Source organism: Dendrobates tinctorius, unplaced genomic scaffold (assembly GCF_039654945.1).
Source record: "Dendrobates tinctorius isolate UK_male_01 unplaced genomic scaffold, ASM3965494v1 ptg000138l, whole genome shotgun sequence".
In the NCBI taxonomy this organism is placed as follows: domain Eukaryota; kingdom Metazoa; phylum Chordata; class Amphibia; order Anura; family Dendrobatidae; genus Dendrobates; species Dendrobates tinctorius.
The window spans coordinates 3,084,660-3,097,099 of NW_027361806.1; the positions used below are offsets into that span (position 1 = coordinate 3,084,660).

The 12,440-nt window shown below is 46.1% G+C and overlaps 1 protein-coding gene across 2 annotated transcripts in view; it reads left to right on the top strand.

Moving 5' to 3' along the window:
* The window catches only part of COL24A1 (collagen type XXIV alpha 1 chain), a 310,883-nt gene extending 303,196 nt beyond the window's left edge, over positions 1 to 7,687 (top strand). Inside the window, exons 58-60 of one of the 2 annotated variants that reach the window (XM_073544400.1) lie at positions 1,740 to 1,849; positions 2,048 to 2,257; positions 6,374 to 7,687. In XM_073544400.1, the coding sequence (XP_073400501.1) occupies positions 1,740 to 1,849; positions 2,048 to 2,257; positions 6,374 to 6,517 (464 nt within the window). In that variant the 3' untranslated portion in view covers positions 6,518 to 7,687. Of the gene's footprint in view, positions 1 to 1,739; positions 1,850 to 2,047; positions 2,258 to 6,373 lie in introns of those variants that run through there. The other variant, XR_012220101.1, reaches the window with a different exon arrangement.
* Positions 7,688 to 12,440: the final 4,753 nt, after the last annotated feature.

A 12,440-nucleotide genomic window follows, 5' to 3' on the forward strand; every position in this document is an offset into this window, starting at 1 on the left:
AGACCCAGGAGCACCTCACTGCTGGCACAGAGACATAAAAAATGCTAGACTGCAGTTTGCAGATGAGTAAGCCAAAATCCTTCTGGGAAAGCGTCTAGTGGACAGATGAGACCAAGACAGAGCTTTTTGGTAAACTGATCATTCTACAGTTTACCAAAAACTGAATGAAGCCTACAAAGAAAAGAACACAGTACCTACAGTCTAATATGGTGGAGGCTCAAATATATTTTGTGGTTGATTTGCTGTCTCTGGCACTGGGTGCCTTGACTGTATGCAAGACATCATGAAACCTGAAGAGAACAAAAGGACATTGGGTCGCACTGTAGTGCCCAGTGTCAGAAAGCTGAGTTTGCATTCTAGGTTATGGGTCTTCCAGCAGGACAGTGACCCCAAACGTACTTCAAGAAGTCCCCAGAAATAGATGGAAACAAAGCGCTGGAGAGTTCTGAAGCGCTGGAGAGTTCTGAATTGGCAGCAATGAGTCTGGATCTAAATACCATTGAACACCTGTGGAGAGTTATTAAAATTGCTGATGGGAGAAGACGCCTTCATATATGAGAGACCAGGAGCAGTTTACAAAAGAAGAGTTATCCAAAATTCCAGTTGGGAGGTGGAAGAAGCTTGTTGATGGTTATAGGAAGCGACTGATTGCAGTTATTCATTACAAAGAGTGTGCAACCAAATATTAAGTTGAGGGTGCCAACAATTTTTGACAGCACATTTTTGGGGGTTTTATGAGAAATTATGTCCAAATTGCCTTTTTTTCTGTGTTTGTTTTGTTGTTCCAGTACACAGAAAGGAAACACACGTGTGTATAACAGAACATACTGTATGTAATTGTAATAATTTTCTGGGAGAAAAACTTCATTTTCTGGAAGAATTTCAAGGGTGCCAACAGTTTCGGCCATGACTGTATGATTCTTGCACAGCAGCTGTCTTTTATCTGTGTCCATAACTATTCCCAAGTAAAAACTCAAAAACGCACGAAGTCACAACTTTGATCTGTGAAATCATCACAGAGGTAACAAATATTACCTGCTGCAGATTTGTATCTTTCTTCCATTCATGTTTACTAGTTGTGTTAAAAAAAATCTCCTTAGTCAGATGGACACGGTGATTAAGCTGCTGTTTACAGATCTGATATTCTTAACATGTGTCCCTATCTATGTGTATTTTCGGAATAGGGTACAGGTCAGATTGGCTTATTCACATCTTCACACCACTTTACTGGCATTAATGCCCCATTAATTTCTTAGGTTGAAGTGTTAATGAGCTCATTCTAGTTTAGCTGCAAAAAATCCAAAAGGGTTATACCACAAACAATGTTTATCACCTACCCACACATACAGTATATGATCACTAGTAATCCAACCACAGGGACCACCGCTCTTCTTGAGAATGGGGGTTCCGTATCCCTTGCATAAAATAAGTGGTAGTGTGAAATAGAGCTGTGGTCATGTATGCACCCTACGACTCCACTCCCGAGGGGCACACAGAACCCCTGTTTTTGTCATCGGTGGTGGTACCAGTGGTTGGACTCCCAGTGATACATTTATCAGCAATGCTGTGAATAGATGATGTGTGTTGTTTGTGGGACAACCCATTTCATTTTAACGTCCCAAGAATTTGAATGTTTTTCTTCTTCCAAGAGCCATAATTTTATTTTTTAACACTTTCTGAATTGTCCATGCCCCAATCTACATTCTTCACTCACTGGCTGTACAACCTATGTCTTCTAGGAAAATATTGGATCGACCCAAATCTTGGCTGTCCATCAGATGCTATAGAAGTGTTCTGTAACTTTACAGCAGGAGGACAGACGTGTTTATCGCCTCTTACTGTGACCAAGGTATTGTAACTTGTAAAACGAGGCAGCACGATTGTGTTGATAGCGCCGCCAGGACCAGACATCCCCTAACAGACTCTCCACCCCAAAAGGAAAGCCCCAAGTCACATCGCATGAGTGCAGTGACTGGAGACTAGTGTTCATTTGTTGCATTCATCTTGTAATATTCAGTATACCAACTCATCTTTTCCATTTAACCAGCTGGAGTTTGGCGTCGGCAAAGTGCAGATGAATTTCCTCCATTTGCTGAGTTCGGAGGCCGTTCACACCATCACTATCCACTGTCTGAACACTCCGGTCTTAGGGACAGATGGTGGTGAAGAGACACCTCTTACCTTCAAGGGATGGAATGGCTACAATTTTGAAGGAAAAAAATTACTTGAAAGAAACGTGGTTCTAGATGAATGCAAGGTAAGATGCAACTGAAGTAGACCAACAGCAAGCCGGAGAGCACACACCAAGGGCCTGATTCATTAAGGTGTAAAACTCCTTGAAATGTTAAAAAAAATTTGCGCAACTCAAATTTGCAGAAACCTGTTGTGCCTTTTGGTGGGTTTTTTTTTACGCCAGTCTCTGCCAAAATGAGAGTGATGTTGAGTGGTAAAGCCTGCCCGGAAAATTCATCACACTCTCCGCCATCATTTGCATTACAGCTCCCAGATGCATAAATTTCATTAAGTGGCCTCTGAATTGTGCACATCTTCCTCCAGCGTTGTCTTCATTAAGACTCACATGTAAAACCTCAGTCTTGATGTATTAGGGCCTTAGAGTTCAGGACAGAGAAGAGATCTTCAGCAACACAGACAAGTCGCCTTTCCCGATATGTCTATTTTACTAAATATTTGCATTCTGCATGAAATGTCAATTCTTGCAAATCTTTTCCCGCAACACTACATTGTTCCATTCCTCTGATTTTCCACCACAATTTTTTTTATATATATATTTTTACAAGACGGCGTTACCATTCCCGATGTCAAAGGGGTGTGTCCCTGGCACTGTCATCACTGGTTGGACAGTGTCAGAATGTGTAGAGGCAAACCCAAACTGGTTACACCCAGTTGTCAATCTATTTATACAATTCTAAGAAAAGTAGCAAAGGAATGACACAACACAGAATTGGAAGAACAGGAACCTGACACTGATGACCAATGGATAGGTATATCGAAAAAAATTAGTGGAAACCCCCTTTAACGGGAATCTGTCACCCTTTTTTTGCCTATCAGCTGCTGGCACAGCCATTAGGGACTTATCCACAGCATTCTGTAATGTTGTAGATAAGCCCCCGATGAAACCTGAAAGATAAGAAAAACACATTAGATTATACTCACCGGAGGGGGTGGTCCGGTCCGATGGGTGTCGCGGTCCGGTGCCTCCCATCTTCATACGATGCGTCCTCTTCTTTCCTTCCTGTCGCGGCTCTGGCGCACTGCTCTGCCCTGTTGAGGGCAGAGCAGAATACTGCAGTGCGCAGGCGCCGGACCTCTCCACGACAGGAAGGGAAGAAGAGGATGGCATCGTATGAAGATTGGAGGCGTCGGACCGGACTGCCCCCTCCGGTGAGTATAATCTAACGTGTTTTTCTTATCTTTCAGGCTTCATCGGGGGCTTATCTACAGCATTACAGAATGCTGTAGATAAGCCCCTGATGTCATTGCCGGCAGCTGATAGGCAAAAAAAAGGGTGACAGATTCCCTTTAAGCATTAACTAAAATAGACAAAATCGCCCTGTATGGTCCCATTTAATAGTGATTTTCTTAATATATATATACCATCCTCTCTGAAATAAAATTTATCAAACATAATGAGGATTACACTAACAGAAAGTATTCATTCAGTAGTATGTTAGGAATTTCATGTTAGAGGTTAGGCTTAGAACTATATGGAATCAGTGTGTGGCTAGGATGGCTCCTTTAAAGAGGTGGTCCGAAAAATAAGTTTTCATCCTTAAATTCTTATCTATTTAATGCCATCATCTAGCATCAGTGATGTCACTGGTCTTTGCATGCCGGGTATTTTTCTTACAACACACACTGACAGTGCGCTCTGTTGCCAGCTCATTACTATGCATGTGAGTCAGGGAGAGAGAGTGCACTGTCATTGTGCATATCACACATGGAGGTGCTAGCCCAGCCTCTGATACAAACATCTTATTACACTTCATTTCAGGGAGGGTACAAGGACTACGACAGTAACCACAGCCTCTGCCCCCTGATGACGAATAGATTTGAGTATCCCAGCATACACTGGAATTCTCAAACAAAGTGTCATCAAAAAGGAAATTGTAAAAAAAAAAATAATAAAAGCAGTTAGTTTAGTTAGGGAAGGATGTGGAATTCTGAATTAAAGTATATTAGAAAACAGATTAAATTTCTAGTATAGCATTAGATAGGGATTTAAGATGAAAATTAAGTAGTATTTCGGACCGCCCCCATTAAGGGTAAGGACTTCATACAAATTAATTAAGCAAATTGCCTTTAGTGAGGAAGAGAACTTGAACTCTATAGTGCCACCTGTTGGAAGCAGAAACTTACAAGTCACTATCAACCCTTTAACAGGCATTGATATGTGACTTGAATTAGGGAGTCAGAAGTTGCGGAGTCAGAAGTGCCTGATTATAAAAGGGTTTGTAATCTTTTGATGAATTCTCTTGAGGACATTGATGGAGGCGCAAAACCTAAAACCAGAAGGGCTTCTGTGAGCTGTATATTGTCTGAACCCTTTTATGCTGAAAAACTGTACCGTAAAGGCCCCTTTACATTTAGTGATGCACCAGTGATCCCGACCACGATACGACCCGGTCAGGATCGCTGGTGCATCGCTAAATGGTCGCTAGTGAGCTGCCACACAGGCAGATCTCACAGCGATGCAGCAGCGATACAGCGGTCGTTACTTACCTTTCAGACGTGGCGATCCTGACGTCCTCCCGTCCGCATCCACGCATCGCTCGTCGGCGCCAGCAGGAAGCGCCCGACGAGAAATGGAGCTGTGTGATCTCGCGCGATCAGCGATGGACAGCGGGGGAGCCGGTCGGAGGTAAGTATCACACATAGCGATATCGCTAGCAATATCGCTGCTGCGTAACCAAATCGGTGATGCTTTAGCGATATTATTAGCGACATCGGTATGTGTAGAACCCCCTTTAGTCTGCAACCAGTGAAATAAACAGTATCAAGTAAAAAATTCTAAAGATAAAAGTCTACAAACAGACCAATTCACAATGGGTTCTTCATTTTCAGAAATGGCATGGACCCAACTTTGATCAATGTCATCACTGGCGTTTCTTTAAAGGGGCTGCCTCATCATCATAAATGGGTAAAATTGTAAAGGTCCTGTAACAACAAGCAACTTTACAATTTACCTCTTATTAAAAATCCTCAATGTTCTCCAGAATGGGGGGGATATTGAATTCTAGTGTTGACTGCTAGTTTCCTGTTATCGGCTTCCTCTGCAGTCCATCAGCCGTGGCCGGGTCTCATAGCTAAAAAATATTTCCGGAATCCGTCCCTTCCTCAACCCTCAATCTACTAAAATGCTTGTGCATGCCCTCATCATCTCCCGCCTCGGCTACTGCAACATCCTTTTCTGTGGCCTCCCTGCTAACACCCTCGCACCTCTCCAGTCCATCCTTAACTCTGCCGCCCGACTAATCCATCTCTCTCCTCGCTATTCCTCCGCCTCGCCCCTCTGCATATCTCTTCACTGGCTCCCATTCCCTCAGCGTATCCAGTTCGAATTACTAATACTGACCTACAAGGCCACCTATAGCCTGTCTCCCCCATATGTCTCTGAACTAATCTCCCGATACCTTCCCTCACGTAATCTCCGGTTCTCCCAAGACCTCCTTCTCTCCTCCACACTTATTCGCTCCTCACCCAACCGCCTCCAAGACTTCTCCCGAATAGACCCCATCCTCTGGAATTCTTTGCCCCAACATGTCCGACTATCAACCACATTCGGATCCTTTAGACGCAACCTGAAAACCCACCTCTTCAAGAAAGCCTACAGCCTGCAATGATCCCCGCTGCCCCCTCACCACTACTGGAGCTACCGACTCACCATCACTGGAGCTGCTGCAACCTCCCAACCTACTGTCTCCTTCCCCACTATCCTGTAGCATGTAAGCCTGAAAGGGCAGGGTCCTCTCTCCCCTCTGTATCAGCCTGTGATTGTTAGTTTGTTTACTGTAAGTGATATCTGTAATTTGTATGTAACCCCTTCTCATGTACGGCACCATGGAACCAATAAATAATAGGCAAGTATCATGCATCTTGGGGACCCTCTCTACTCACCAGACTCACTACAGTCAGGGTCTATCTGGAAGGCTCATTGATTAATAGGTACAATGTAGCTGCAGGGGCAGTGATGACCTACCATTTTCCCCTGCAATAGCAGCTGATTGCAGAAGGCCCTGGCAGCAGACCCCTCTCTGATCAGCTCATTGCTGAGACCTCTTTATTGTAAGGGGTTTGTCCAAAATGACCCCATACGTGTACTGACAGTGACTAACAATTGCCCTCTTTGCTGCAGGTACACGACGGCAACTGGCACAAGACGAAGTTCAAGTTTCACACTCAAGAGCCAAACCAACTTCCCATCGTTGACATCTCCAAGTTCACCCCCCTCCAGAATGGGCAGCATTATTTGGAGAATGGCCCAGTCTGCTTCCTCTGATATAATGTAGAGAAACCAAGGGACAGCTGCTAAATATAAGCCTCTTTTTCTATAAAAGAGCATATAAAATAAGGGAAGGTAGCAGTGTCTCCACTGCGTGACTATTACAGACCATTGTGTGGGCAATCTTCTAAAGAAGCCGGAAGAGACTTCCTCCTAAGAAGGACGTATTTCACAGGGGATAAAGAACTTTGATATTGATAGAGTATTTAAGTTTTTTTATTAATCTTTATATAAATAAATACAACTTTGAATCGAAAAGAATAAAAAAAAACCTTTATCTAAACCTGAGACAAATATAAAGCACTGTACAAGTTGCCTTCAAGGAAGCGGTCGGCTTGCTGCGGAGCAGTACTGGTTACTGCTCTGAAAAGTGCAATAATAGAACGAGAGCGATCACCGGCCCGGCAACAGCGGCGGGACGAAAAGTTGGATTCTGGTCCTATGCGGACATTTACCTCTCTCGGGATGGTACCCTACCTCTTCCATGTTGCCTGGTGCTCGTAAGAAAACAAGGTGCTAATGGCGTAAATGGAAAGAATTCGACGGCTTCACTTCTGTATGTACTGGCTACATCCATCGTTCTCTCGTTTCCGTACATTTCGATAGATACTTATTCATGTGAAAGGATCAATCTATTTTTTTGGGATAGCCCGGCATAGCACAGCGTATATGGTGCCTATAAAACATATTTTCTCATTGTACAAAACAAAAACTTCCAAATAATAAATCTTTTGCCTTGTTCGGGATGCATTTTTTTCCCCCCATCCCCAGCATCCACATTGTTAAAAGTGTGTATATATTTTGTAACATGTATTGAAATTCTAATACAGCGGATATTTTAAAATGCTGATGTTAAGTTATAATAATTATAATCGTTGCAGTCGTGTAGATGATGTTTTTTTTTTCTTTGCAATATTAATTGGTGCTATTTTTTTATTTAATTCTCATTTGTCTACAAAAAAAATCCATATTTCAGTCCAAAAAAAAAAATAAAATGAAAATGTGGCTGCAGAAGTTGAACATGATGTTAAAACGGCTTTCATGTATGGTTTATGTTTCTACGTGTATATTTTACCCTTTCATCATAAAATGCGATTGTCAGTCGCCTCTTACCACTGTAATAAAAAGATCTACCTTAGTGTTAATAAAACAGCGCTGTACTACGAGGATCGGCGTCTGTGGGTTGCATTTACTCATGTAAGTTGTCTTGTTGCATTGTAACGGCTGCGGATGGCGATTTATTATCCATTACATGGATTTCCCGCACCACATGGTATATGGATGTCATAAAAAAGAGGTATCTGCTGCTCCTTTCTCTTTCCAGAGCCTGGTCACCACATAACACTGCATTTTCCCACAGCAGCCTATTTTGGATCAGTAGACCGCAGGACCGGGCTTCATTACAAAAAAAAAAAAACGGTTGTCTTTGTGAGTCAGTCCCTTTATACTGGCCATATATATGAGATGGCAGATTACACCCATGTATTTGATAGTTAAAAACCCTGATACATAGTAAAGACAGGTTGGCGGTTTTCATGGTGATCGGTTGATATCTAATGTTTATGAAGACCCCCCCCTACTTCCCCAACAGATGATATCTAATGTGTATGGAGGCCTCCCCGATCCCTCAACAGATGAAACCTAATGTGTATGGAGGCCTCCCCGCTCCCACAAAAGATTATATCTAATGTGTATGGAGGCCTCCCCAATCCCACAACAGATATCTAATGTGTATGGAGGCCTCCCCAGTCCCACAACAGATGAAATCTAATGTGTATGGAGGCCTCCCCGCTCCCACAAAAGATGACATCTAATGTGTATTGAGGACTCCTTGCTCTACCAACAGAAGACATCTAATGTGTATGGAGGCCTCTCCAATCCCCCAACGGATGAAATCTAATGTGTATGGAGGCCTCCCCGATCCCCCAACAGATATCTAACGTGTATGGAGGCCTCAGCACTCCACCAACAGAAGACATCTAATGTGTATTGAGGACTCCTTGCTCCACCAACAGAAGACATCTAATGTATATGAAGGCCTCCCCGATCCCCAACAGATATCTAACGTGTATAGAGGCCTCAGCGCTCCAACAACAGAAGACATCTAATGTGTATGGAGGCCTTCCCCAAAAGATATCTAATGTGTGTGGAGGCCTCCCCGCTGACCCAGAAGAAGACATCTAATGTATATGGCGGTCTCCCCGTTCCTCCAAAAGATAATATCTAATGTGTATGGAGGCCTCCCTGCTCAGCCAACAGATATATTATGTGTATGGAGGTCTCCCTGCTACCCCCCGACAGATGACATCTATTATGTATGGTGGTGTCCTCGCTCTTTCTCCTACAGATGATTAAAAGATGTATATTGTGACATCCCCAATCCCGTAATAGATGATATCAAATGTAAAGTATATGGACGTCTGCCCGCTCCCCCCCATCTAATATATGATAGCTAATAATTATAGAGGCCTGCACTCTCTCCTCCAACAGATGATATCTAATGTACAGGCCTGCACTCTCTCCTCCAACAGATGATATCTAATGTACAGTATATGGAGGCCTCCCGTTAGACACACGGACCACAGGTATTGGCACTGCAGGCTGGAAGGCATGTGCAACAGTAAAAAAGTGGACAACAGGCTATGCTATGTTAAACAGCACACAATAAGTGAGCTAGGACACACCAGAAGTCAGGAGGGAAGATGAAGAGATAAATGGCTGGTCTGAAGCAGAAATTAGCTGTAGGCTGTAAAATCCAAAGCAGATTGCAACATAATGTGAACACACTCTAATAACAGTTCATAATGCTTACAGCAAACGATGGATTAACCGAGTCTTGTAGAGCAATCGGTGAATATTGTAGGAGTCTGAGGACGTGATAGCAACAGAACAAACTGCATGGTGGCAATCTCCAAACGGCTACTGGACACATTACAGTCTCGATACTCAGACACTGGGGTGTGTCTTAACTGGGCCTTAAGGGTATGTGCACACGTTGCGGATTCTGCTGCAGATTTTTCCGCGCAGATTTGGCTAAATCCGCAGGTCAAATGACCTGTGGATTTAGTGCGGATTAGCCTGCGGTTTTCCCCTGTGGTTTGACACCTGTAATGGAGCAGGTGTGAAACCGCTGCGGATTCCGCACTAAGAAGTGACATGCTGCGGATTTAAAACCGCAGCAAATCCGCGCGAAAAAATCTGCAGCATGTGCACTGCGTTTTTCATTTTCCATAGACTTAAATGGTACTGTACAACGCAGCAGAATCCGCAACGTGTGCACAGACCCTAAAAGGCCTTGGGAGATTACATCACTGAGGAACGATAAGCGTGGAGCACAATGAAGGGCAGCGGCCATAAGGGAAGGAAGCAGAGCCCGGGCCGAAGACCACACTGGTGTGTAACACAGGTGATTTCTAATGTGTGTGGAGGCCTCCTCACTCCCCCAAACAGATGAAATCTAATGTGTGTGGAGGCCTCTCCACAACAGGTGACCTCTAATGTGCATTTCAGCAGGATCAGCTACCATGTAATGTCAATAGTGATGACCCCAAAGGCAGATGTAGTTGAAAGGGTCAACATACTCCATCTTTCAATTCTGAGGAAGAGAAGGATTTACAACAGCTGCAGGGCAGAAGATTACTCTACTGTCTCTACTGAGAATACATGCCCGCTCAGACGAGCTGAGAGTGTATATGTGTCAAAGGTCAGAAGTAGCTTTTGATAGGACTCTAAAGTGTTCCATCCGGGTGAAGACAAAGTATCTTATGACACCTTTATTCTGCCAAATGCAGCGTTTCGACCCATAAGGGTCTTTTTCATGCTTTATCTTCACCCAGATGGAATGCTGTTCGTTTTTTCTTATGATGGTTTGCTCTCCAAATGGGTCATTGGATTTTTGAACCTGCATTCTGATGGTTGAGTGCTGCTGGCTGTACCTTTTCTATTTAGGACTCTAAAGTGTATGACCAGTTGTAAAACGAAAGATTGAGGTTTTAGCCAAAGGAGATCTAACATGGCTTCCAGAAAGTAAAGTGTCCAAACGTGATGGCAGAAATCTCACCTCCCCTTAAGAGCTTACTGCAATGTTACCCATGGAGTCATACAGAAATTTTTTTATCAAAGATGCCCTTGGATCCACAAAAAACTCTGCGTGAGCGAGTGGACAATCACAGGACGCTCATAGCAACCAAGATCATTCCAGCATTGTCTGTCCACACCAGGTAATGAAGGTGATGGTCTTATCTCAGTCAGATGGAACTTTAGGGGCTGAGATTGGATCTTCAGATTTTGTCTAAAGTGCAACTTGAAGGTTTCTGTCCTACGATATCAGTGTGACGTACCATGAAATGATGGCTAGCCGGCTGAGTTTTGGACTCCGGTGCCACAATATTAACAGCGCCATTGGTGTGACTACACAATATAAACCCATATACAGGGAGCTTCTCCATACAGCATTTGCTTGTTGTGCTATGGAGTTTTGTAGACAAGTTCTCAGTTATTGTAGGGGGACTGCTGCATGGCCGCTATAGTGGTCTCTCTCTGTTGGCTGTTCTTGTACATTTTTTAGACTTGTCTGCAGTTGTACATATGCTGCCGACAAAACTCCATCCCTCCCCAGAGGGCAACTCCTCCATCCCTCCCCAGAGGGCAGCTCCTCCATCCTTCCCCAGAGGGCAGCTCCTCCATCCTTCCCCAGAGGGCAGCTCCTCCATCCTTCCCCAGAGGGCAGCTCCTCCATCCTTCCCCAGAGGGCAGCTCCTCCATCCCTCCCCAGAGGGCAGCTCCTCCATCCCTCCCCAGAGGGCAGCTCCTCCAACCTTCCCCTGTGGGCAGCTCCTCCAACCTTCCCCTGAGGGCAGCTCCTCCAACCTTCCCCTGAGGGCAGCTCCTCCATCCCTCCCCAGAGGGCAACTCCTCCATCCCTCCCCAGAGGGCAGCTCCTCCATCCTTCCCCAGAGGGCAGCTCCTCCATCCTTCCCCAGAGGGCAGCTCCTCCATCCTTCCCCAGAGGGCAGCTCCTCCATCCTTCCCCAGAGGGCAGCTCCTCCATCCTTCCCCAGAGGGCAGCTCCTCCATCCCTCCCCAGAGGGCAGCTCCTCCATCCCTCCCCAGAGGGCAGCTCCTCCATCCCTCCCCAGAGGGCAGCTCCTCCAACCTTCCCCTGTGGGCAGCTCCTCCAACCTTCCCCTGTGGGCAGCTCCTCCAACCTTCCCCTGAGGGCAGCTCCTCCATCCCTCCCCTGAGGGCAGCTCCTCCAACCTTCCCCTGAGGGCAGCTCCTCCATCCCTCCCCTGAGGGCAGCTCCTCCATCCTTCCCCTGAGGGCAGCTCCTCCATCCCTCCCCTGAGGGCAGCTCCTCCATCCTTCCCCTGAGGGCAGCTCCTCCATCCCTCCCCTGAGGGCAGCTCCTCCATCCTTCCCCTGAGGGCAGCTCCTCCATCCCTCCCGAGGGCAGCTCCTCCATCCTTCCCCTGTGGGCAGCTCCTCCATCCCTCCCCTGAGGGCAGCTCCTCCATCCTTCCCCTGAGGGCAGCTCCTCCATCCCTTCCCTGTGGGCAGCTCCTCCATCCCTCCCCTGAGGGCAGCTCCTCCATCCTTCCCCTGAGGGCAGCTCCTCCATCCTTCCCCTGAGGGCAGCTCCTCCATCCCTCCCCTGAGGGCAGCTCCTCCATCCTTCCCCTGAGGGCAGCTCCTCCATCCCTCCCCTGAGGGCAGCTCCTCCATCCTTCCCCTGAGGGCAGCTCCTCCATCCTTCCCCTGAGGGCAGCTCCTCCATCCCTCCCCTGAGGGCAGCTCCTCCATCCCTCCCCTGAGGGCAGCTCCTCCATCCTTCCCCTGAGGGCAGCTCCTCCATCCTTCCCCTGAGGGCAGCTCCTCCATCCCTCCCCTGAGGGCAGCTCCCCCATCCCTCTCCTGGGGG